General features: G+C 34.1%; 1 protein-coding gene across 1 annotated transcript in view; it reads right to left on the bottom strand.

Moving 5' to 3' along the window:
• rsh (Rap GTPase activating protein radish) overlaps positions 1-27,487 on the bottom strand; it is a 244,697-nt gene that overhangs the window by 108,088 nt on the left and 109,122 nt on the right. Inside the window, exon 8 of the mRNA XM_073973491.1 lies at positions 26,971-27,136. Coding sequence (XP_073829592.1) covers positions 26,971-27,136 — 166 coding nt within the window. The remainder of the gene's footprint in view (positions 1-26,970; positions 27,137-27,487) is intronic.

The following is a 27,487-nucleotide window of genomic DNA, read 5'->3' on the forward strand; positions in this document are numbered from 1 at the left end:
AGATTTTTTTTATAGTGGAGAAGGTTTGACATTGTTCGCCAAGGGGTAAGACAGGGAAGACTAGTTTCGATCCTCGCCACAGGATCTCATTAGTATCCTTGTTTTTTGTTTGTGGATATTCTCCACCGAAATTATTTTTCAATAACTTCTTCAACAAACAACTTTTTATACCCAAACATCGTCAATAGTCAGCTCGAAGTATAAAGGTGAACCAAGAAAAAACTTCAATGAGAAGTTTTTCTTTGGCAACCTCACACAACCCCGACGAAAGTGTTTGGAAAACAAAGCAAACCTTCTTCCACTGTTATTTGTCGTTGATTTTCAACGAAGACATCATAACAAAATGTTGTTGGTGGCTTTTTCTAGCCATAACCATCCATACACAAACCGTGCCAGTGTTTCTCAAATAGAATATTGCTGGCGTTTTTTATTGGGATAGCTGTTACAATTTTGATTTTCCCAAAATAGTCTGGCTTAACCCAATTAGTTGTTTTAAATATTAAAACAACAACAATGGGATTAAGCCAGACTATTTTGGAAAAATCAAAATTGTAACAGCTATCCCAATAAAAAACATCACCAATCTTCTAGTTGATATTTTCGTTCAAAATATTAGTTTTGATAAATTAAGGTTGATATTTTCTGTAAAAATATTTTTAAAAATTTACTTACTTACTTAGTTGGCCCAATACAGAACATTTGTTCCATAGACCGAACTAAGAAAAGATCTCCATTCCTCTCTGTTTTTCGCTTCGCTTTTTGGAATACCGCGCCTTTTCATTTCTTCATCCACTTGTATGTTCCATCGAAGCTTAGGCCTGCCGATTCTGCGTGCACCACCATGTGGCATGTATTCATACGCCTTTTTAGCCGGTTCATCATCGCTCATTCTCATTATATGGCCTAGCCAACGCAATCGTTGCATCTCGATACGTTTAACTATATTCATGTCTTTGTATAGCTTATATAGCTCGTGGTTCATACGACGTCGATATTCACCGTCAACGCAAATCGGCCCGTAGATCTTTCGAAGAATTTTCCTCTCAAACACACCAAGCACTGCCTTATCTGCTTGCGCAAGTACCCATGCTTCGGAGCCATACATTAGCACGGGTAGTATCAGCGTTTTGTATATTGTTATTTTTGTTTGACGAGATGTGGCTTTGATTTTAAATTGCTTACTTAAACCATAGTAGCATCTGTTGGCCAATACAATTCTTCTTCTTATTTCACAACTGATGTTGTTTGTTGTGTTTATGGCAGTGCCGAGGTAGACGAAGTCTTTAACTACCTCAAACTTGTAGGTACCAACTTCCACAGTTGGTCCGAGCTCTATGGACGCTTTGCGCGTCGACACCATCAATTTGGTCTTTTCGCGGTTTACCGCCAGACCCACTATCGCAGATTCTGCTTCGACCTTCCTAAAGGTATCAGTTACTTCCTTTACTGATCGTCCCATGATGTCTATGTCATCAGCATAAGCAAGTAACATGTGGCTATTGGTGTAAATTGTGCCATTTCTTTTGACATTTGCATCTCGTATTACCTTTTCCAGCAAAATGTTGAATAGGTCACACGAAAGGCTGTCTCCTTTTCTGAAACCTCTTTTGGTACAAAATTCTTCGGAGAGGTTCATTCCAATTTTAACTGAGGACCTAGGATCAGTTAAAGTCATCTTACAAAGCCGGATGAGCTTTGCGGGGATACCAAATTCAGACATAGCATGGAATACCTTTGATCGGAGGGGACTGTCGAATGCTGCTTTATAATCGACAAAAAGGTGATATGTGTCGATCTGCATCTCTTGGGTCTTCTCTAGGATTTGCCGCAGGGTAAATATCTGGTCAATGGTGGACTTGCCAGGTCTAAAGCCACATTGGTATGGTCGAATTATTTCGTTGACCATTGGCTTTAGTCGTTCGCACAATATCCCTGACACTATCTTATAGGCAATAGGGAGAAGACTTATGCCCCTATAGTTGGAGCATACAGTCTTATCTCCTTTCTTGTGGACGGGACATAGGATGCTCAGGTTCCAATCGTCGGGTACGCGTTCTTCCTGCCAGATGGTGCTAACTAGCTGATGCATACACCTTATCACCGCATCGCCTTCGGTTTTAAACAGCTCGGCTGGTTTATTATTCTTCAGCCGGTTGATTGCTGTTTTTACCTCATCTTGGCCGGGCGGTATACATTCTATACCATCTTCTAGGATGGGATATGTGGCATCATCGTCTTCGCTACTATTGGATACCAGAAGATTGGAGAAATGTTCCTTCCATATCCTGAGCACGCTATCTGTATCTGTTACCAGATTACCTTGCTGGTCTCTACAGGAGGATGTGCCTGTACCAAAGCCATCTGTTTGATGTTTCACTCTTTGGTAACATTTTCGGACTTTATTCTGGCTCCTGTACATCTCGATTTTTTCACACTCCCGCTTTTCCATTTCTCTCTTTTTCTTGCGGAAAACACGTTTCTCTTCACTCCTTTTCTCCCGATATCTCTCTCGTGCGCTACGCGTTGCTACTGATTGTAAAGTGGCTTTATATGCCGCATTTTTCTCTTCGGTAGCAGCACGACACTCCTGGTCATACCATGAATTCCTTTATGGAGGTCTCTGGAATCCAAGTATGGATTTTGCGGCTGTTTGCATGGAGTGGGCAATGCTTTGCCATTGCTCTGATATGTTATCGGGATGAGGAGTGCTTTCATTAAGCAATTGGGCTAGTTGAGTGGAATATGCTGTGGCTATCTGTTGTGATTGCAGCTTACCGATGTCTAACTTTCGTGTTGTGTCTGTTCGTACTTTGTTTGCTACGTTTATACGGGTACGCACCTTTGCTGCAACAAGGTAGTGGTCCGAATCAATGTTTGCGCCTCGGAACGATCGTACATCCAACACGCTGGATGAATGTCTTCCATCTATCACAACATGACCAATTTGATTACTTGTTCTTTGATCTGGAGGCAGCCAGGTGCCCTTATGAATATCCAGATGATTAAATCTGGTACTGCTATCTACCATGTTTTTTGCAGCTGCAAAGTCTATCAGCCTCATTCCATTGTCAAATGTTTTACTGTGGAGACTGAATTTCCCGACTGTTGGGCCAAAGATATTTTCCTTTAAAATTTTGGCATTAAAATCGCCTAGAATAATTTTAATGTCATGGGCAGGGTAACGGTCATATGTTTCTTCTAAGCGCTCGTAAAATATATCTTTGGTCTGTTCGTCCTTTTCTTCAGTGGGAGCATGAGCGCAAATAAAGCTGATGTCGAAGAATTTAGCTTTTATTCGAATTGCAGCAAGTCTTTCATTCACTGGGGTGAAGCTGGATACCAGATGTTTTAGTCCCCGACTAACTACGAATCCGCAACCAAACTCATGCTTTACGTCATGGCAGATATAATACAGTGTGTCACCTTTAGGTGTTGTTGTGACGCCTTTCCCAATCCATCGTATTTCCTGTATGGCAGTAATATCGGCCTTGTACTTTTCAAGTATGTCTGCCAATGCGAATACTGCACCTTCTCTATAAAGAGTGCGGACATTCCAGGTGCAGATTCGCAGATCATGGTCCTTAAAACGTTTGCGGGGTTCGTCAACTTTAGAGGGGTTTGTTTTTCTTATCTTTCGTTTTTTCATAGTAGGCTGTTTTTTCTAGGGTAGGGTTACTAGCCCGACGCCCAAACCCAAGTTTTTATCGTTCTTATGGGTGAACGCGCGGCACATGTTAGCTCACTACCTTTAACGGGTGTTAAAGGCAGTTCCCCAGGTGACACCACGGGGAGGTCAGTGTCCACTTGAGATAAAAGAGGGACCAAGATAAATCTTGGGCTTTGCCATGTTAAAACCGGTCAGGACCGTTCCTTGGTATCTTCCACCCCCTACGTCACGGTTTACGGTTGATATTTTTTCTAGAAAATTTTATTTTTAAAAATTTACGGTTGATATTTTCTTTAAAAAAAATATTATTTTTAAAAATTTAATGTAGATATTTTCTTTAATAAATATTATTTTTTTAAAAAATTAATTTCTTTCTTTAAAAAATATTATTTTTAAAAATTTACGGTTGATATTTTCTTTACAAAAAACATTATTTTTAAAAATTAATTTTCTTTAAAAAAAATTATTTTTGAAAATTTATTTTCGTTTAAAAAATATTATTTTTAAAAATTTACGGTTGAGACTTACTTTAAAAAAATATTATTTTTAAAAATTTTGGTTGATATTTTCATTAAAAACATTATTTTGTAATAAATATTTAAACAAAATATTACCTCTAAAAATCCACCCGTTTTGGGTTTCAAGTTCTCAAACTTAAAAAAATAATATTTTGAAGACCAAGATTAAAAAATAGCAAATCTTGGTCTTCAAAATATTATTTTAAAAATAGACACGCTTGTTGCTTTTCAAGTCCTCAAAATAATTTCTTTAAAAACTCCACGTTTGTTGCTTTTCAAGTCTTCAAAATATTATCATTAAGAAAAGCTACGCTTGTTGGTCTTTTAGTTCTCAAAATATCATTTAAAAATAAAAAAATCACGCTTGTTGGTCTTCAAGTCTTCAAAATATTATGTTTAAAAAAAATCCACGATTGTTGGTCTTCAAGTCCTCAAAATATTATGTTTAAAATAATACACGCTTGTTGGTCTCCAAGTCGTCAAAATATTATCTTTAAAATAATCCACGCTTGTTGGTCTTCAAGTCCTCAAAATATTATCTTTAGAAAATCCACGCTAGTTGCTGTTGATGCCCATAGAAATATTCTGAAGTTCTTGCTCTGGAAGACCTAAACATATTTTCTTTAAAAATTCACGTTTGTTCTTTAAATTGCTTTTCAAATTTAGTTTTTAAATAAAGTTCAGTGTTGCGTATTAGTAATATTAATTTAAAAGACTGTATGCGTATGCCTGTTACAGTACTTATACGTAGATAACTCAATGAAAAATTTTTTTCTTGGCAAAAATTCAGTAATCTCCATCTTGGACCAAAGAAAAATCCTCCTAATAAACAATAGACACCAAATTTGAATTTATTTACCAACATCACCCCAACAAAATGTAGAATAATAATCTTTTGCTTATGATTGCCGAAAAATTATCATTATGGTTATTGTGATGATAATTCTAGATGTGGGCTTTAATGCTGAAGGAAAACTAATTTTGAGTAAATGAATTTAAGGACAACTAACAGACAGACTAAAGAAAAAAAGCAAAATGACAATTTTCGTAAACAAAAATAATTTAATTTGACAATGTTTCGAAATATTCAAAAGAAATTTGTCTACGTTATCAAACTAACAACCCACAATAAGACAATTAGAAAGGTATGAGTGAGAAACGTTATTAAAGCTTTTGATATCAAATATATACCACACAGCCATTTAAAGGAAATTTATTGGCCAAAAAATAAGTATCCCGCGTCTGCAGAATAACTTGCAGTCCAGTAGACATCAGCTTAGTGCAAGAATTTGGCCTATGGAAGGAATATCTTATTTTTAAGATGACCCTTGCTTATTATATTGCGTGCACAAGAAGGAATAAATAATATATAAGAATTTCAGCTTTATTTTTATTTTTTCCATCTTCTATATGGCTTTTCAAAACCTGCTTATCTTTTCAAATCCAAGCTATGGTCTCAGAGTTATTGAGGTTTTTCGAAATTGGTACTGCCGTGCGTATAAGTATTTTTAATTCATGGGTTGTTTCACAAAAACCTGCGTAACTTCTGAACCAGAAATTCGATTTTGAAAAGCAGTATAGTCTCAGAAAGCATAGAAATGAGGCTATATTCTTCAAAAAATTATCTTTACAAAAATCCACGCATGTTGGTCTTCAAGCCCTTAAAATATTATGTTTAAAAAATCCAATCTTGGTCTTCAAGCCCTCAAAATATTATCTTTTGAACAATAAGAAGACAGAGTCTGCGGAATGCCTTCCAGTCCAGTAGACATCAGCTTAGTGCAAGAATTTGGCCTATGGAAGGCATATCTTATGTTTAAGATGACCCTTGCTTTTTACATTGCGTGTACAAGAAGGCATAAATAATATACATATAAGAATTTCAGTTTTATTTTTATTTTTTCAATGTCTATATGGCTTTTCAAAACCTACTTATTTTTTCAAATCCAAGCTATGGTCTCAGAGTTATTGGGGTTTTTCGAAATTGGTACTGCCGTGCGTATAAGTATTTTTAATTCATGGGTTGTTTCACAAAAACCTGTGTAACTTCTGAACCGAAAATTAGATTTCGAAAAGCAGAGTAGTTTCAGGAAGCTTAGAAATGGGGCAATATCCTTCGAAATGTGGTTCTATAGTTATTCTTGAATTCCAAGTAAAACTAATTAGAAATATCAAAATGTTTAAAATGAATCCAATATTCGCAACATGAATACGACTATATGTTCTGTTCCAAAATGGCAGGGATTTTAACTACTTTTTCAATATTATAAAGAAAAAAATTTTATCGTAGTACAAATTTGTAGATTCTTGCAGGTTCTGGAATAGATATGTAATTTCTTTGACCAAAGTTTTTTTGTTTGTTTTTATGCTCCTGAGCAACCGTAATTCATTTAGATCAAACCAGTGCATATTTCATGCCACTGTCTGTTTCTATTTTAGAAACCAAATATAAACCTTTTCTTCAAAATAGCATCAGAATTCATTGAAATATTTTCATGACTATTCTCTGGCAAAAATTATACAAAACCACAATTTAAGTTAATTCTAATAGAATGAACAGGTAAAAGTCTGATGAATGAACAAAAGCCCTAATGAAAGGTCAAATAGAAGGTGGTTATCAATCGTATTGTATTAAAAATTATCCTAAGTTTGGCTTATAGAAAATATCTTTTTTTCGGACCTTCCTAGAAAGTAAATAAGTCTAAAAAAATTGAATGATAAAGTTAGATTGTTGGGAGGGTCAAAAGGTTATCACTTTTATTTTTACCAAATTTTTAGTGGACCGAGAAAACATTTGTGATCTGTTTTATTTTTTATGTACCAGCCTTCCCTACAGCTTTGAAAAAGTGCCTTCATATTTTAAATCTGTGCAATAGCGTATAAGTTATGGCGATTTTTTACTTGGTACTCGGGTGCGTATGATTGCTATTAATTATGGATTGTTTCACAAAAATCGTTATAACTTCAGAACTATGAATCCGATTTTTTAAAATAATACAAATTTAGCAAGCTAGGCAATGAGGCTATGCTTTCAAGTATTTTTTTTAAATCTCAGAGCTCTTAATGTGTTGGTAAACATACAATATGGCACAAGTTGGAAGCTGGATATTGATGTAAACCCCGTGGATAGAAAAAGCCAATTCTTTGCAATTTACCCACTCTGTACTCAGGATACCGTTAATGCAAAACAATGCCATGTTCATTTCAAGGAAATATTTTCCCTTAGCACCCAACTAGAAAGTAAGTCAAAGAATTTTGAATGTTATTATAGGCCTATCAGGGTTCAAAGGCTTCCAGGCAGCCAATGATAGTGGATTTTTGAACCATAACTTTTAAAATTTTTAAATAATTTTTAAATATTTAATATGTCCTTCCTTCTTTACTCCTCATCACTGTCTACCACACCTTGCCATTTATTTTTTTCCGTCTCCTATTAAAACTTATCATACGCCGCCAAGTACCAACCAATTAATAATACTCATTTATTATGGAGGCAAGCGGATATTCTAATTCATAATAAAAAATATTTAACACTGATTTAAAGTTCAAGTATCATAGTCACAGTCCATTTCCCTTCCATTTCTCCCCCCTCGCCCTCTTTGACCTTATATTTTAATATTTCACCATAAGATATTCCATGCTTTTCGTAAAGGTATTGAATAAATTGTTTTCTTCCTCCACAAACTTCTACCATCCTACTTTGCCGCAAATTCATTCTTTTAATATTTTTACCAAACGAATTTCTGCTGTTGTTTGTAAAGGACAAAGATGAGCTGGGGGAAGAAAAAAAATGAACAACAAAAAATGTTTTTGTTATTTCCGGTCAATGGATGAGATGTGCCATTGAAAATATTTGTAGTTGTGGTATTCGACAACGGTCGAGAGAGAGAGAATGAACGATGAATGGTGTTGGTAATGGTGGCAGTTATGTTTATAGCGGAAGCTATCTATGATTGTTGAATTGTAGGTAGCTAAGCATACACACCCAAACCAGCAGCAACAACTACTTTCATCCCTATACCCATTTCCTGTTAGTGACAACTACATTGCCTCCAGCCATTTTTTTTTGGGTGTGAGAGTATTCCAAGCAAATGGTTAAGCTGTTATTCCCCTGTGTGTCTGTCACCCTGTTCTTTTTGTCTCTGGGTGGCTCTATGGCGATATTGTTGTGTATTTTATTTTCCCATTATTCATCTTTTTTACATTTTATTGTTTGTCTGAGGCTATATTTTACACATTTATTGTGAGCTCTTCGAGGAGAAAAAAAAAACAAATGGTCATATTTTGTGATGATTTATGAGCCGGTTTTATTTTTGATGGTCTAGCAAACAGATAAAACAAATGGAAAGTACGGAAAATTCACGCGAGAGGCTTTACACAAAAGTCTACTGAGCAAAAAGAATGGGAAAGTTTATATATGGGGGGAAAAGGAAATTGGTAAAAAACTGAAATATATTTCGAATTACATTTTCAGTTTTTAAAAAATATATTTATTTATATGTAAAGATGGATGAAAATCTTCACAGCTTTCCGAAAGTGTTTCAATATTGAAAATCCAAGCCACAGTGTTGGAGTTATGAGAATTTCTTTTATTGGTATCATAGAGCGTATGATTGATAATAATTATTGGGTTCTTTTGCCAAAACCCTTGTAAGTTCTGAAGTATAAAGACGATTTCGAAAATTTAAATTATTTTAGAAAGCTGAGAATTAAAGCTACATTGTATGGGAATTTAATTTTTATCATGAAATTTCTGGTTAATTGTCTTGTAGGAAAAAAATGTGCGACACTGACCTCCAACCACTTCTTAGATATTTTGTGATGATTTATGAGCCGGTTTTATTTTTGATGGTCTAGCAAACAGATAAAACAAATGGACGGTACGGAAAATTCACTCGAGAGGCTTTACACAAAAGTCTACTGAGAAAAAAAGATTGGGAAAGTTTATATATCGAGGGAAAAGGAAATTGGTAAAAAACTGAAATATATTTTGAATTATATTTTCAGTTTTTAAAATGTGTATTAATTTATTTTTATGTAAAGATGAATGAAAATCTTCACAGCTTTCCAAAAATGTTTCAATATTGAAAATCCAAGCCACAGTGTTGGAGTTATGAGAATTTCTTTTATTGGTACCATAGAGCGTATGATTGATAATAATTATTGGGTTCTCTTGCCAAAACCCTTGTAAGTTCTGAAGTATAAAGCCGATTTCGAAAATTTAATTTATTTTCGAAAGCTGAGAATTAAAGCTACATTGTATGGGAATTTAATTTTTATATTGAATATAGAAATGTAAGAAAAATTCTATGAAATTTCTGGTTAATTGTCTTGTAGAAAAAAAAATCTCTAGCAAACACCTTCTAACATCGGAAGTATTAAGCCAATTTGGAAAATTTATTAGATTTAGAAAGTTCAGTGAATCTATTCTTGAAAGGAGACTGTCTTTGTAAAGAATTTAAAAGTATAAACAATAATTGTATGAAATGTCAGAACAATAGTCTTGTAGCAAAAACAAACAATTAATGAAATGTCAAAATAACGGCCACGTAAACATCTATTTAATGGATCAGTAAAAATGTGATCTAAGGATGGAAGGTGAACGCCGACTAGCTTGAAACCCAACAGACAGCAGAAACCAAGTCCTCCCAACATTCCCACTTGCCTCTCATTGTACCGTGAGGTAAAAATATAGATAATTTGGAAAGCTCTTATTCAGTTTCTCAAAAAGCATATCTGAGGGACTGAGGCTTTTCCTTTTGTATAAAAATAAAAATGGGATCAACATTTTTGGAAGTCATGCCGGAAAATCACCCATTACAATAGGATAAACCCTTCTAAGATTTTCAACTTATTTCGAAAGGGCGAAAGATGCCACGGGAGACGCGAGTGACGAGTTTCTATCAAGTCAATCTTGTGTCTTGCTTTCTAGAATCAATATATATCGTACAAATATCAAGTCGAAACCTCTTTTCCTTCATGTTTTCTATTATGCCGGAATAATGCCGAATTCTTATTAATTGTTGTCTTGTTAAGATTTGTGCAATTTTTAATTAACTTAATTAACTGAGCTATAATCTTATTATTTTTCATTGATCGACAGTCTTCACAGCTTTTCAAAAATGTTTTAAAATTTGGAATCCATATCATAGGGCTGGACTTATGGCGATTTTTTACTTAGGACCCAGGGTGCGTATGATTGCTATTAATTATGGGTTGTTTCACAAAAACGGTTGTATCTCCTGAACTATGAATCAGATTTTTAAACATAAAGCACTTTTAGAAGGCTGAGATATGAGGCTACATTCTTCTCTGAACCTTTTTGGCTCCCAAAATTGATTTAAGGTATACCGATGAGTATGATTTCCATTGAATAATAAGCCATTGGCTCTATGGTGAACATTTATTAAAAATAAAGACTTGTGTAATTTTGGCATGGCTGACAGAACAATTTTCTCTTGATATCAATTATTATAATAAACATTATTCACAACAATTCACTTTCGTACAATTAAAATTGTAAAAAAAAAATTATTTTAATTGACATATTTCAACAATTACTGACAGAGCATATCTTATTACAGGAAAAAAAAAAATACCAACTCGTATAACAAAATCGAACATTCTCATATTATAGTTGTCAATATTTTGTATATTTAAATTTTCATGACAAGCCCAACAATACGGTTTCCTACTTGGATACCTGCCAAAATCAGTTTACTCTACTCCACTCTTTCTCTCTACCTATGTATATGACATTACTCTAGTTACCACTGCTGCCTGTCAACTGTAAGGATATACAAAAAAAGTTTTTTATTTTTTTATTTCGCTTTACTCTCATACCAATTGAGGAAATGAAACTGGATATTTGATATTCATTTAATGAAATAAAATGAAACTTGTGTAAGTATGGCTGCATGTGACAGACAAAGAATTTTTTGTCAAAAAGTTGCTTCTTCAATGACGATAGAGGAGAAAATGGTTGGTTTCTTATGATTTAAAGAAAAGCATCGCATAATCAAAGACATTGCGTATACTAGATAACAAGCAGCGATCTTAAAGATGGTTTAACTTAGGAAAGGAAAGTTCTTTTCTAGTTTCTGTTCTAGGTAACATATTTAATTATGTTGTTAATAGTTTAAATAATTAAAATATTTTAATTTTCATTTATTTTTTTTCTTTTTCGCTTTTCAGAAATATTTTAATATTAAAAATCCAAGCCATAGTGCGTGAGTTATGAGAGATTTTGTAATAGGTACCGTAGTGCGTATGACTGTTATTAATTGCTGGGCTATTTCACAAAAACTGTCATAAATCCTAAACTATATGTCCGATTTCGAAAAGAAAAATAGTTTTGCATATCTTAGAAATGAAATTATACTTCAAATAGCAAAAATGAAAGAAAATATCTATGAAATACCGTAAAAACAGCTGTTAATAGTTAAACGAATTTTTTTAAAGTGGCAAAACAATAATTTTGCATTGAATTTTCTGAGGAATATCTTTCTAGGAAAGGCAAGTTCTTATCTAGTTTCTGTTCTAGATAACATATTTAATTATGTTGTAAACATTTAAATAATTAAAATATTTTAATTTTTGTTTATCAGTTTTCTTTTTCGCTTTTCAAAAATAATTTGATATTAAAAATCCAAGCCATAGTGCGTGACTTACGAGAGATTTTGTAATAGGTACCGTAGTGCGTATGACTGTTATTAATTGCTGGGTTATTTCACAAAAACTGTAATAACTCCTAAACTATATGTCCGATTTCGAAAAGAAAAATACTTTTGCATAGCTTAGAAATGAAATTATACTTCAAATATCAATAATGATCCTTAATTAGAAATAACATATCTATGAAATACCGTACAAACAGCTTTTAATAATTAAAAGTATTTTTTCAAGTGGCAAAACAATAATTTTGTATTGAATTTTCTGAGGAATATTTAAAATTTAATTTTTTTATTTTCTATATCATTCTGAACCCAATTTTTAGGAGCAAAAATTAAAATATTTGTAAAAAATGAAAGCTTTTTGCACCAATGGGCTTGGTAGTATGACCAATACAATAATTGCTCTGTTCCAGAACCTGCAAGAATCTACTAATTTTTACTACGATAAAAATGTTTCCGTTATGACATCGAAAAAAAAGTTAAAATTAGTAGATTCTTTCAGTTCTGGCACAGACCAAATATGTTTGGTTATACAACCAACCAATATACACTCCTATAAAAATTAATAATATACCAAAAGAAAAAACTAATTCATTTATAAGATAGCTGGAATGATATTCAAAATTTGTTTTGTAATGGATAAAGGGTATATAGAACAGCTTAAATTTTCATTAATCAGCTATCTTCTTACCTTTTCAAAACTGGTTCAATATTAAAAATCCACGAGATAGTGCTTGAGTTACGTAGTTTTTTATAAGCGGTACTCTAGTGCGTATGACTGTTATTATTTACTGGGATATTTCACAAAAACTGTTATAACTCTTGAACCATGCATCAGAGTTTGAAAAGAAAAACTGTTTTGGATAGGTAACAAATGTGATCATACTCTAATCAATGCGAATTATATTCAATTAGAAGGAAAAAATCTAAGAATTACTTGAGAGGAAATTTTTAATATTTTAAGAATATTTTTTGAGGTGTTAAAAAGGCTCTTATGGTCGTTTCGCTGAAAAATATATGGATATTTTACACATCTTTCTTTTCTAAGCCAACTACAAATACATTATGGCCCGAATATTTACAATCTAAATTGGGTGCCACCGTGGTGCAATGGTATGCACACCCGCCTTGCACACATAAGGTCGTGGGTTCGATTCCCCGGTCAGGCAACACCAAAACACTTTTCAACGGTGACAAAATACCCCTCAGTAATGCTGGCGACATTTCCTGAGTATTTCAGCCATGTGCAACTTCTCTACAAAAGTGGTGTCTTAGACACGCCGTTCGGACTCGGCGATAAACTGTATCATTGAGCTAATATGAATCGGGGTGCACTCATTGATATGAGAGAAGTCTCCCTTGTCCCTTATGGGATGTTTGTGGAACAATTATTATATTATAATCTAAATTGAGTAATTATTTGGCACAGTGTTTAGGGTATTAAAACCCATTTGTATTATTTCAATTGTAATGAAAATAAGTTGTAGGCCCATCATAACAATTTCTATTTTCAACACATTCGTATATGCCCCACAATACCCCGGAAATACTTTATATCAATTTATTTTGCCCGCAAATTATTTCGAATTTATTGCCTAGAAAACTTTATTGAGTAGTTTGTTGGTGTTACCATTTCTGTCACGTTTAATTTATGTCCTGTTTTGTTTCTGTTATTGATATAATCAATATCCTTTTATGGCTTTTCAAATGCGTGCCTTTTCGTTTTCAGTTTGGTGTGAATGGCTTTCTAGGATTTCTTTGTCACTTTTATGTGGCCATTGGCCAAGAATCCTAATTGAAACTAATGATGGTGGGAAAAAGTGATTGATGGAGCTTTGATATGTCGCATTTTTGGCGATTAAGTTGTGTGTGTTAGGGTGGCAAAAGAAAAAGTTTGAAAGTAAGGGGGGGATATAGAGTGAAATATGTTTATATTGTTACCCAGGTTTAGCCATCTAAATATATATTTGTTATTTTTATCATTTCGCATAGACTTCCATTTATGCATCTCTTTCTCCTCCACAAAACAAGAAAAAAATTTATGTCAACAAATCAATCATTTGGGCGTTCATGTTTTATTCAGGCAGCAAGCCAGCCAATTCAGCTTAGTAGCTCAGAATATGTGGCCAAACGATAAAAATCTCATTTGACTTGTCATATGGCCATTTATTATTTTGTTGTTTTCTTGGAATTTTAGGAGGAGGAGGTGGAGCACAAACAACAGCTGAGCTTATATTTTACAATCCATATTTAATGGCTTTTAAAGTAGATATTTGCAAACATTCCAATAAAGCACAGCTCATTTTAATAGGCCAGCTGAAAATCTACCCATCAATGACCACATTCTGCCTTTAACTTCCTTAACTGTCAAGTTTCTTCCTTAATAAAAATTCTTGTTAATACGTCATTGTTTGTTGTTGGCTTTTTTGTTTTTTTTTTGTTTTCTTTGACCATAATGACGCCATTTTTTATGGATTTTTATCCTTGTTGACCATTTGACTGCCTTGTCTTGTCCTCGTTGTCTTACTGATGAGTCTATAACAATAGACAAGGGACCCATTTTAATGGTAATTTTAGTAGTCTTTGTTGCTATAGTTGTTATTGGACTATAAAAGACACTTGGAATTATTATTTGTTGTCGTTTGTTTGTTTATGCTGACGCTCGCCGCCCACACTTAACCTTAGACAAATGCTCAAATAAACTGACAGTTGAATGGCATTACAACTTTTCATGGGGTTTCTTAAAGAAATCTTCTTCCCTCAAAATGGTATTTGTTTAAGTTATTTTTCCACAGAATGGAAATCTAGAGATATGTGAAAATAATGGCATCATAAACTTGTCACACATTTCTGGTAATAAATTAAGGACATGAGGATTTTTTCCATAGGTAAAATTCTCAGACCCTTGGTTTGAGGATTTTTTCCATAGCAAAAAATTGTCTGAACCTTGGTTTGAGGATTTTTTTCCATAGAAAAAATTCTTAGACCCTTGGTTTGAGGATTTTTTCCATAGCAAAAATTTCTTAGACCCCTGGTTTGAGGATTTTTTCCATAGAAAAAATTCTCAGACCCTTGGTTTGAGGATTTTTTCCATAGCAATAAACTCTCAGACCCTTGGTTTGAGGATGGTTTTCCATAGAAAAAATTCTCAGACCCTTGGTTTGAGGATGGTTTTCCATAGAAAAAATTCTCGGACCCTTGGTTTGAGGATGGTTTTCCATAGAAAAAATTCTCAGACCCTTGGTTTTAGTATTTTTTCCATAGAAAAAATTCTCAGACCCTTGGTTTGAGGATTTTTTCCATAGAACAAATTCTCAGACCCTTGGTTTGAGGATGTTTTTCCATAGAACAAATTCTCAGACCCTCGGTTTGAGGATTTTTTCCATAGAAAAAATTCTCAGATCCTTGGTTTAAGGATTTTTTCCATAGAAAAAATTCTCAGACCCTTGGTTTGAGGATTTTTTCCATAGAACAAATTCTCAGACCCTTGGATTGAGGATTTTTCCGTAGAAAAAATTTTCAGACCCTTGGTTTAAGGATTTTTTGCATAGAACAAATTCTTAGACCCTTGGTTTGAGGATGTTTTTCCATAGAAAAAATTCGCATACCCTTGGTTTGAAGATGTTTTTCCATAAAAAAATTCTCTGACCATTGTTTTGAGGATGCTTTTCCATAGAGGATTGGTTTAAGGATTTTGACCATAGAAAAAATTCTCAGACCCTAGGTTTGAGGATTTTTTCCATAGAAAAAATTCCAAAATTTTCCATAGAAAAATTCTCAGACCCTTGGTTTGAGGATGTTTTTCCCTAGAAAAAATTCTCAGACCCTTGGTTTGAGGATGTTTTTCCCTAGAAAAAATTCTCAGACCCTTGGTTTGAGGATGTTTTTCCCTAGAAAAAATTCTCAGACCCTTGGTTTGAGGATGTTTTTCCCTAGAAAAAATTCTCAGACCCTTGGTTTGAGGATGTTTTTCCCTAGAAAAAATTCTCAGACCCTTGGTTTGAGGATGTTTTTCCCTAGAAAAAATTCTCAGACCCTTGGTTTGAGGATGTTTTTCCCTAGAAAAAATTCTCAGACCCTTGGTTTGAGGATGTTTTTCCCTAGAAAAAATTCTCAGACCCTTGGTTTGAGGAGGTTTTTCCCTAGAAAAAATTCTCAGACCCTTGGTTTGAGGATGTTTTTCCCTAGAAAAAATTCTCAGACCCTTGGTTTGAGGATGTTTTTCCCTAGAAAAAATTCTCAGACCCTTGGTTTGAGGATTTTTTCCATAGAAAAAATTCTCAGACCCTTGGTTTGAGGAGTTTTTCCATAGAAAAAATTCTCAGACCCTTGGTTTGAGGAGTTTTTCCAGAGAAAAAAATTCTCAGACCTTGGTTTGAGGATTTTTTCCATAGAAAAAATTCTCAGACCCTTGGTTTTAGGATTTTTTCCATAGAAAAAAATTCTCAGACCCTTGGTTTGAGGATTTTTTCCATAGAAAAAATTCTCAGACTCTTGGTTTTAGGATTTTTTCCATAGAAAAAAATTCTCAGACCCTTGGCTTGAGGATTTTTTCCATAGAAAAAATTCTCAGACCCTTGGTTTGAGGATTTTTTCCATAGAAAAAATTCTCAGACCCTTGGTTTGAGGATTTTTTCCATAGAAAAAATTCTCAGACCCTTGGTTTGAGGATTTTTTCCATAGAAAAAATTCTCAGACCCTTGGTTTGAGGATTTTTTCCATAGAAAAAATTCTCAGACCCTTGGTTTGAGGATTTTTTCCATAGAAAAAATTCTCAGACCCTTGGGTTGAAGATTTTTTCCATAGAAAAAATTCTCAGACCCTTGGGTTGAGGATGTTTTTCCATAGAAAAAATTCTCAGACCCTTGGTTTGAGGATGTTTTTCCATAGAAAAAATTCTCAGACCCTTGGTTTGAGGATTTTTTCCATAGAAAAAATTCTCAGACCCTTGGTTTGAGGATTTTTTCCATAGAAAAAATTCTCAGACCCTTGGTTTGAGGATTTTTTTCATAGAAAAAATTCTCAGACCCTTGGTTTGAGGATTTTTTCCACAGAAAAAATTCTCAGACCCTTGGTTTGAGGATTTTTTCCATAGAAAAAATTCTCAGACCCTTGGTTTGAGGATTTTTTCCATAGAAAAAATTCTCAGACCCTTGGTTTGAGGATTTTTTCCATAGAAAAAATTCTCAGACCCTTGGTTTGAGGATTTTTTCCATAGAAAAAATTCTCAGACCCTTGGTTTGAGGATTTTTTCCATAGAAAAAATTCTCAGACCCTTGGTTTGAGGATTTTTTCCATAGAAAAAATTCTCAGACCCTTGGTTTGAGGATTTTTTCCATAGAAAAAATTCTCAGACCCTTGGTTTGAGGATTTTTTCCATAGAAAAAATTCTCAGACCCTTGGTTTGAGGATTTTTTCCATAGAAAAAATTCTCAGACCCTTGGTTTGAGGATTTTTTCCATAGAAAAAATTCTCAGACCCTTGGTTTGAGGATTTTTTCCATAGAAAAAATTCTCAGACCCTTGGTTTGAGGATTTTTTCCATAGAAAAAATTCTCAGACCCTTGGTTTGAGGATTTTTTCCATAGAAAAAATTCTCAGACCCTTGGTTTGAGGATTTTTTCCATAGAAAAAATTCTCAGACCCTTGGTTTGAGGATTTTTTCCATAGAAAAAATTCTCAGACCCTTGGTTTGAGGATTTTTTCCATAGAAAAAATTCTCAGACCCTTGGTTTGAGGATTTTTCCATAGAAAAAATTCTCAGACCCTTGGTTTGAGGATTTTTTCCATAGAAAAAATTCTCAGACCCTTGGTTTGAGGATTTTTTCCATAGAAAAAATTCTCAGACCCTTGGTTTGAGGATTTTTTCCATAGAAAAAATTCTCAGACCCTTGGTTTGAGGATTTTTTCCATAGAAAAAATTCTCAGACCCTTGGTTTGAGGATTTTTTCCATAGAAAAAATTCTCAGACCCTTGGTTTGAGGATTTTTTCCATAGAAAAAATTCTCAGACCCTTGGTTTGAGGATTTTTTCCATAGAAAAAATTCTCAGACCCTTGGTTTGAGGATTTTTTCCATAGAAAAAATTCTCAGACCCTTGGTTTGAGGATTTTTTCCATAGAAAAAATTCTCAGACCCTTGGTTTGAGGATTTTTTCCATAGAAAAAATTCTCAGACCCTTGGTTTGAGGATTTTTTCCATAGAAAAAATTCTCAGACCCTTGGTTTGAGGATTTTTTCCATAGAAAAAATTCTCAGACCCTTGGTTTGAGGATTTTTTCCATAGAAAAAATTCTCAGACCCTTGGTTTGAGGATTTTTTCCATAGAAAAAATTCTCAGACCCTTGGTTTGAGGATTTTTTCCATAGAAAAAATTCTCAGACCCTTGGTTTGAGGATTTTTTCCATAGAAAAAATTCTCAGACCCTTGGTTTGAGGATTTTTTCCATAGAAAAAATTCTCAGACCCTTGGTTTGAGGATTTTTTCCATAGAAAAAATTCTCAGACCCTTGGTTTGAGGATTTTTTCCATAGAAAAAATTCTCAGACCCTTGGTTTGAGGATTTTTTCCATAGAAAAAATTCTCAGACCCTTGGTTTGAGGATTTTTTCCATAGAAAAAATTCTCAGACCCTTGGTTTGAGGATTTTTTCCATAGAAAAAATTCTCAGACCCTTGGTTTGAGGATTTTTTCCATAGAAAAAATTCTCAGACCCTTGGTTTGAGGATTTTTTCCATAGAAAAAATTCTCAGACCCTTGGTTTGAGGATTTTTTCCATAGAAAAAATTCTCAGACCCTTGGTTTGAGGATTTTTTCCATAGAAAAAATTCTCAGACCCTTGGTTTGAGGATTTTTTCCATAGAAAAAATTCTCAGACCCTTGGTTTGAGGATTTTTTCCATAGAAAAAATTCTCAGACCCTTGGTTTGAGGATTTTTTCCATAGAAAAAATTCTCAGACCCTTGGTTTGAGGATTTTTTCCATAGAAAAAATTCTCAGACCCTTGGTTTGAGGATTTTTTCCATAGAAAAAATTCTCAGACCCTTGGTTTGAGGATTTTTTCCATAGAAAAAATTCTCAGACCCTTGGTTTGAGGATTTTTTCCATAGAAAAAATTCTCAGACCCTTGGTTTGAGGATTTTTTCCATAGAAAAAATTCTCAGACCCTTGGTTTGAGGATTTTTTCCATAGAAAAAATTCTCAGACCCTTGGTTTGAGGATTTTTTCCATAGAAAAAATTCTCAGACCCTTGGTTTGAGGATTTTTTCCATAGAAAAAATTCTCAGACCCTTGGTTTGAGGATTTTTTCCATAGAAAAAATTCTCAGACCCTTGGTTTGAGGATTTTTTCCATAGAAAAAATTCTCAGACCCTTGGTTTAAGGATTTTTTCCATAGAAAAAATTCTCAGACCCTTGGTTTGAGGATTTTTTCCATAGAAAAAATTCTCAGACCCTTGGTTTGAGGATTTTTTCCATAGAAAAAATTCTCAGACCCTTGGTTTGAGGATTTTTTCCATAGAAAAAATTCTCAGACCCTTGGTTTGAGGATTTTTTCCATAGAAAAAATTCTCAGACCCTTGGTTTGAGGATTTTTTCCATAGAAAAAATTCTCAGACCCTTGGTTTGAGGATTTTTTCCATAGAAAAAATTCTCAGACCCTTGGTTTGAGGATTTTTTCCATAGAAAAAATTCTCAGACCCTTGGTTTGAGGATTTTTTCCATAGAAAAAATTCTCAGACCCTTGGTTTGAGGATTTTTTCCATAGAAAAAATTCTCAGACCCTTGGTTTGAGGATTGTTTCCATAGAAAAAATTCTCAGACCCTTAGTTCGAGGATTTTTTCCATAGAAAAAATTCTCAGACCCTTGGTTTGAGGATTTTTTCCATAGAAAAAATTCTCAGACCCTTGGTTTGAGGATTTTTTCCATAGAAAAAATTCTCAGACCCTTGGTTTGAGGATTTTTTCCATAGAAAAAATTCTCAGACCCTTGGTTTGAGGATTTTTTCCATAGAAAAAATTCTCAGACCCTTGGTTTGAGGATTTTTTCCATAGAAAAAATTCTCAGACCCTTGGTTTGAGGATTTTTTCCATAGAAAAAATTCTCAGACCCTTGGTTTGAGGATTTTTTCCATAGAAAAAATTCTCAGACCCTTGGTTTGAGGATTTTTTCCATAGAAAAAATTCTCAGACCCTTGGTTTGAGGATTTTTTCCATAGAAAAAATTCTCAGACCTTTGGTTTGAGGATTTTTTCCATAGAAAAAATTCTCAGACCCTTGGTTTGAGGATTTTTTCCATAGAAAAAATTCTCAGACCCTTGGTTTGAGGATTTTTTCCATAGAAAAAATTCTCAGAACCTTGGTTTGAGGATTTTTTCCATAGAAAAAATTCTCAGACCCTTGGTTTGAGGATTTTTTCCATAGAAAAAATTCTCAGACCCTTGGTTTGAGGATTTTTTCCATAGAAAAAATTCTCAGACCCTTGGTTTGAGGATTTTTTCCATAGAAAAAATTCTCAGACCCTTGGTTTGAGGATTTTTTCCATAGAAAAAATTCTCAGACCCTTGGTTTGAGGATTTTTTCCATAGAAAAAATTCTCAGACCCTTGATTTGAGGATTTTTTTCCATAGAAAAAAATGTTTTTCCATAGCAAAAATGCTCAGACCCTTGGTTTGAGGATTTTTTCCATAGAAAAAATTCTCAGACCCTTGGTTTGAAGATTTTTTCCATAGAAAAAATTCTCAGACCCTTGGTTTGAGGATTTTTTCCATAGAAAAAATTCTCAGACCCTTGGTTTGAGGATTTTTTCCATAGAAAAAATTCTCAGACCCTTGGTTTGAGGATTTTTTCCATAGAAAAAATTCTCAGACCCTTGGTTTGAGGATTTTTTCCATAGAAAAAATTCTCAGACCCTTGGTTTGAGGATTTTTTCCATAGAAAAAATTCTCAGACCCTTGGTTTGAGGATTTTTTCCATAGAAAAAATTCTCAGACCCTTGGTTTGAGGATTTTTTCCATAGAAAAAATTCTCAGACCCTTGGTTTGAGGATTTTTTCCATAGAAAAAATTCTCAGACCCTTGGTTTGAGGATTTTTTCCATAGAAAAAATTCTCAGACCCTTGGTTTGAGGATTTTTTCCATAGAAAAAATTCTCAGACCCTTGGTTTGAGGATTTTTTCCATAGAAAAAATTCTCAGACCCTTGGTTTGAGGATTTTTTCCATAGAAAAAATTCTCAGACCCTTGGTTTGAGGATTTTTTCCATAGAAAAAATTCTCAGACCCTTGGTTTGAGGATTTTTTCCATAGAAAAAATTCTCAGACCCTTGGTTTGAGGATTTTTTCCATAGAAAAAATTCTCAGACCCTTGGTTTGAGGATTTTTTCCATAGAAAAAATTCTCAGACCCTTGGTTTGAGGATTTTTTCCATAGAAAAAATTCTCAGACCCTTGGTTTGAGGATTTTTTCCATAGAAAAAATTCTCAGACCCTTGGTTTGAGGATTTTTTCCATAGAAAAAATTCTCAGACCCTTGGTTTGAGGATTTTTTCCATAGAAAAAATTCTCAGACCCTTGGTTTGAGGATTTTTTCCATAGAAAAAATTCTCAGACCCTTGGTTTGAGGATTTTTTCCATAGAAAAAATTCTCAGACCCTTGGTTTGAGGATTTTTTCCATAGAAAAAATTCTCAGACCCTTGGTTTGAGGATTTTTTCCATAGAAAAAATTCTCAGACCCTTGGTTTGAGGATTTTTTCCATAGAAAAAATTCTCAGACCCTTGGTTTGAGGATTTTTTCCATAGAAAAAATTCTCAGACCCTTGGTTTGAGGATTTTTTCCATAGAAAAAATTCTCAGACCCTTGGTTTGAGTATGTTTTTCCATAGAAAAAATTCTCTGACCCTTGGTTTGAGGATTTTTTCCATAGCAAAAAATTCTCAGACCCTTGGTTTGAGGATTTTTTCCATAGCAAAAAATTCTCAGACCCTTGGTTTGAGGATTTTTTCCATAGCAAAAAATTCTCAGACCCTTGGTTTGAGGATTTTTTCCATAGCAAAAAATTCTCAGACCCTTGGTTTGAGGATTTTTTCCATAGCAAAAAATTCTCAGACCCTTGGTTTGAGGATTTTTTCCATAGCAAAAAATTCTCAGACCCTTGGTTTGAGGATTTTTTCCATAGCAAAAAATTCTCAGACCCTAGGTTTGAGGATTTTTTCCATAGCAAAAAATTCTCAGACCCTTGGTTTGAGGATTTTTTCCATAGAAAAAATTCTCAGAACCTTGGTTTGAGGATTTTTTCCATAGAAAAAATTCTCAGAACCTTGGTTTGAGGATTTTTTCCATAGAAAAAATTCTCAGACCCTTGGTTTGAGGATTTTTTCCATAGAAAAAATTCTCAGACCCTTGGTTTGAGGATTTTTTCCATAGCAAAAAATTCTCAGACCCTTGGTTTGAGGATTTTTTCCATAGCAAAAAATTCTCAGACCCTTGGTTTGAGGATTTTTTCCATAGCAAAAAATTCTCAGACCCTTGGTTTGAGGATTTTTTCCATAGCAAAAAATTCTCAGACCCTTGGTTTGAGGATTTTTTCCATAGCAAAAAATTCTCAGACCCTTGGTTTGAGGATTTTTTCCATAGCAAAAAATTCTCAGACCCTTGGTTTGAGGATTTTTTCCATAGCAAAAAATTCTCAGACCCTTGGTTTGAGGTTGATTTTCCATAGAAAAAAATCTCAGACGCTTGGTTTGAGGATTTTTTCCCTTGTTTTGAGGATGTTTTTCCATAGAAAAAATTCTCAGACCCTTGGTTTGAGGATGTTTTTCCATAGAAAGAATTCTCAGACCGCAGGTTTGAGGATGTTTTTCCATAGAAAAAATTCTCAGACCCTTGGTTTGAGGATGTTTTTCCATAGAAAAAATTCTCAGACCCTTGGTTTGAGGATGTTTTTCCATAGAAAAAATTCTCAGACCCTTGGTTTGAGGACTTTTTACATAGAAAGTATTATTGTTGTTAGTCTTCATACGCGCCCATATAATATTTTCTTTAATTGCCATAAGAGCCACTTTCCGTAATACAATATCAATCACCCACCCCAATTCATCTGCCTTCGCACAGGTCATTCATATTTTATTTAACTTCTTAATCAAATGAATTTCTTAGACCGAATGGAACATGAGATAGCACTAACTAGGGTGCTTGGACCCCACCCTGCTACGCACATTATGTTACGTGTCGTTTACGTGATGATAAGTTATTTCAAAAGAGATTCCAATAAAATTCGTTACACTATTTCCATAAAAATATGTTATGATTTATGTTAAGATCCAACAATAATTTATTTGCTGTTTCACTTCCACTCTCCTTAAGTCGTGCGCGCTCCCTCTCTCTCTTTCTCCTTCTCTGTGGTTCTCACCCACTTAAGGTAATAAATAACAAAACAACCTTTCCTTGTTTGAAAGAAATCACATTGTTCTTCGCTTGAAATTCTTTTTATATTTTGTCACGTTTTCCAGATTCTCTTCTGATGGTGTGTAGGTGTTGTGGATGTGTGAGTGTGTCCCAAATATATATTTACTATTTATTTGTATTGTCAGTTGTTCCTTGGGGTTTCATAAGCAAAATGGACAAAGTTATCAATGCTATAAGCAATCATATTATTTTTTGTACCTTCTCTGCTTCTTCTGGTGCTTTCATTTCTTTAGATCTGATGTTCATATTTGTTTTGGGAAACTACAACAATCGAACCATTGTTGTTTTTATATCGATTTGCTACGTGTGTCCTGACAACAGGTAAGCGCATGGAACATCTTGTTGAGGGCTTTTCTATAAAACAATATTGCAAGGGGCGGAATACAATCACTTGTGCTTCCTCGTGAATTTCAGTTGAATTTCGCGTTAGCAGAAGATTGAATCGATAAACCGAAAGAAGGTTTTAAATGTCAGCATTATGATTGGGGATCGAATAAATTTTAAAGATTTAAATATTTTCGTACGTTTTTTATTCAGAAAAAAATCCTCAGACCACAGGACTGAGGATTTTTTCCATAGAAAAAATTCTCAGACCACAGGACAGAGGATTTTTTCCATAGAAAAAATTCTCAGACCACAGGACAGAGGATTTTTTCCATAGAAAAAATTCTCAGACCACAGGACAGAGGATTTTTTCCATAGAAAAAATTCTCGGACCACAGGACTGAGGATTTTTTCCATAGAAAAAATTCTCAGACCACAGGACTGAGGATTTTTTCCATAGAAAAAATTCTCAGACCACAGGACTGAGGATTTTTTCCATAGAAAAAATTCTCAGACCACAGGACTGAGGATTTTTTCCATAGAAAAAATTCTGAGACCACAGGACTGAGGATTTTTTCCATAGAAAAAATTCTCAGACCACAGGACTGAGGATTTTTTCCATAGAAAAAATTCTCAGACAACAGGACTGAGGATTTTTTCCATAGAAAAAATTCTCAGACCACAGGACTGAGGATTTTTTCCATAGAAAAAATTCTCAGACCACAGGATTGAGGATTTTTTCCATAGAAAAAATTCTCAGAACACAGTATTGAGGATTTTTTCCATAGAAAAAATTCTCAGACCACAGGACTGAGGATTTTTTCCATAGAAAAAATTCTCAGACCACAGGACTGTGGATTTTTTCCATAGAAAAATTCTCAGACCACAGGACTGAGGATTTTTTCACTGAACTGATGATTTTTTCCATTGAAAAAATTCTCAGACCACAGGACTGAGGATTTTTTCCATAGAAAAAATTCTCAGACCACAGGACTGAGGATTTTTCAATAGAAAAATTCTCAGACCACAGGACTGAGGATTTTTTCCATGGAAAAAATTCTCAGACCACAGGACTGAGGATCTTTTTGCATAGAAAAAATTCTCAGACCACAGGACTGAGGATCTTTTTGCATAGAAAAAATTCTCAGACCACAGGACTGAGGATCTTTTTGCATAGAAAAAATTCTCAGACCACAGGACTGAGGATCTTTTTGCATAGAAAAAATTCTCAGACCACAGGACTGAGGATCTTTTTGCATAGAAAAAATTCTCAGACCACAGGACTGAGGATTTTTTCCATAGAAAAAATTCTCAGACCACAGGACTGAGGATTTTTTCCATAGAAAAAATTCTCAGACCACAGGACTGAGGATTTTTTCCATAGAAAAAATTCTCAGACCACAGGACTGAGGATTTTTTCCATAGAAAAAATTCTCAGACCACAGGACTGAGGATTTTTTCCATAGAAAAAATTCTCAGACCACAGGACTGAGGATTTTTTCCATAGAAAAAATTCTCAGACCACAGGACTGAGGATTTTTTCCATAGAAAAAATTCTCAGACCACAGGACTGAGGATTTTTTCCATAGAAAAAATTCTCAGACCACAGGACTGAGGATTTTTTCCATAGAAAAAATTCTCAGACCACAGGACTGAGGATTTTTTCCATAGAAAAAATTCTCAGACCACAGGACTGAGGATTTTTTCCATAGAAAAAATTCTCAGACCACAGGACTGAGGATTTTTTCCTTAGAAAAAATTCTCAGACCACAGGACTGAAAATTTTTTCATAGAAAAAGTTCTCAGACCACAGGACTGAGGATTTTTTCCATAGAAAAAATTCTCAGACCACAGGACTGTGGATTTTTTCCATAGAAAAAATTCTCAGACCACAGGACTGAGGATTTTTTCCATAGAAAAAATTGTCAGATCACAGGACTTGTCAGACCACAGGACTGAGTATTTTTTCCATAGAAAAATATTCTCAGACCACAGGACTGAGGATTTTTTCCATAGAAAAAATTGTCAGACCACAGGACTTGTCAGACCACAGGACTGAGTATTTTTTCCATAGAAAAATATTCTCAGACCACAGGACTGAGGATTTTTTCCATAGAAAAAATTCTCAGACCAAGGACTGAGGATTTTTTCCATTCTCAGACCACAGGAGTGAGGATTTTTTCCATAGAACAAAATTCTCAAACCCCATGTTTAAGGATTTTTTCCATGGGATTTTTTTCTGAGGAAGTTTGAGAAGATTTTTCTGAAAAAAAAAAAATCAATGAGCACAATATTGAGGGTTCATCAGATCGTCTAAGATATTTTGAAAGCTACAATTAATTTTTTATTTATCACCGTTCACTGAAGCGTATAACTGTTATTAATTATCTGAGGCCATAATACGTATGATTGTTATTAATTTTAATTATAGGTCATTCGATCATACGGCAAATCTCCTTGTCTTAACTGGTATTTTTCCAGGCAATTAAATAGATCAAATAAATTTGAAAATTTTACTATGTAATTTCTGTCCGTCTTTAGTAAACAATCTCTATTATAATATTCATAAATCCATATGGTTTTAATTATCATCCTTTGTTGTTGATGGTGTTATTGTAAAAATATAGTTTCAAATTTGTTGATGGAGGATATTGAGAGTTGAGGGGAAATTCGAAATATCCTTACCATGTGCCAATATGATAATGATGAGCTCTTTAACAAAGCCCATGTTCCATCTGCTGTTGAGAATGAACTTAGAGTAAATTGTTTGTTTAGTAAATTATCCTTGAAATATGAAACTAACAAAGCAGCACAGCACAAAGTGGATGAGGACGAATGTGTGTGTGTGCTAAATTTTATATTTATGTGTGTCTGGGCATCTTTGTGTGTATGTGTTCGTTTGGATTGTTTGTCTGTTTACTTAACCAGTCATGGGTGTAGTGGTCTATGACAATATGTGAATGAATATGAATATTTGTGTCTTTAATTCAAATCATAATTAAGGCAAGTGACTGGCACAGACTTGTTTGCCTTTTGCTGTCATAGAACAAGGAAAAATGTTTACTAGGATCCGAATATAATGTCCTCCTTTGAAAATTTTAAACTTAAATTATGATTGTTTGGCTTTAATGATTAACCAGATGTTTGATGGTAAGGCAGCAGAGGAAGGATTTTCCGAACAACTCACCAAGTGTGTAATTTCAAAGTAGAATTTTTCATGTGGCTTACATTAAGTCAATTGGTTGCACAGATAAACATGTGTGTAGCAAACCCCCAGGATACTTTCAAAAGTAAATATCCATTATTCTTGTTTGGAGTTTTTCACTTCACTTACCTGAACATGCCTGCGGTGGCAGTGGAAATATTAATGTTGTCGAACTTTTGCGACGAGCAACAGCACAACCTAATGATTGGGGTTTAAAGCTTCTCAGCTGTTGCATAAAATCGGAGCACTCCATGAGGGCAACGTCTGCAAAATGCAGGTCGCAGAGAATATGGTTCTGAAAAAATTAATAATAAAAGGAAAAGCGTATATTTAGAAATTATTGAAATATTGAAAAGTCTCGTACCAATTTTTTCTATGGAAAAAATCCTCAAACCAAGGAGCTGAGAATTTTTTTTATAGAAATAAAACCCTCAAACCAAGTGTATGAGCATTTTTTTCTATAGAAAAAACAAGGGTCTTTTTTCTATGGGGTCTTAAAATCTGGGTCTGAGAATATTTTCTGTGGAAAAAAATCCCGAAACCTGGTTCTGAGAATTTTTCTCTGGAAAAAATCCTCAAACCTGGGGTCTGAAAATTTTTTCTCCGGAAAAAAGCTTCAAACCTGTGGTCTGAATTTTTTCTATGG

This window comes from Musca autumnalis, unplaced genomic scaffold, assembly GCF_047663935.1.
Source record: "Musca autumnalis isolate F117 unplaced genomic scaffold, ASM4766393v1 scaffold_3, whole genome shotgun sequence".
NCBI classification, from domain to species: Eukaryota; Metazoa; Arthropoda; class Insecta; order Diptera; family Muscidae; genus Musca; species Musca autumnalis.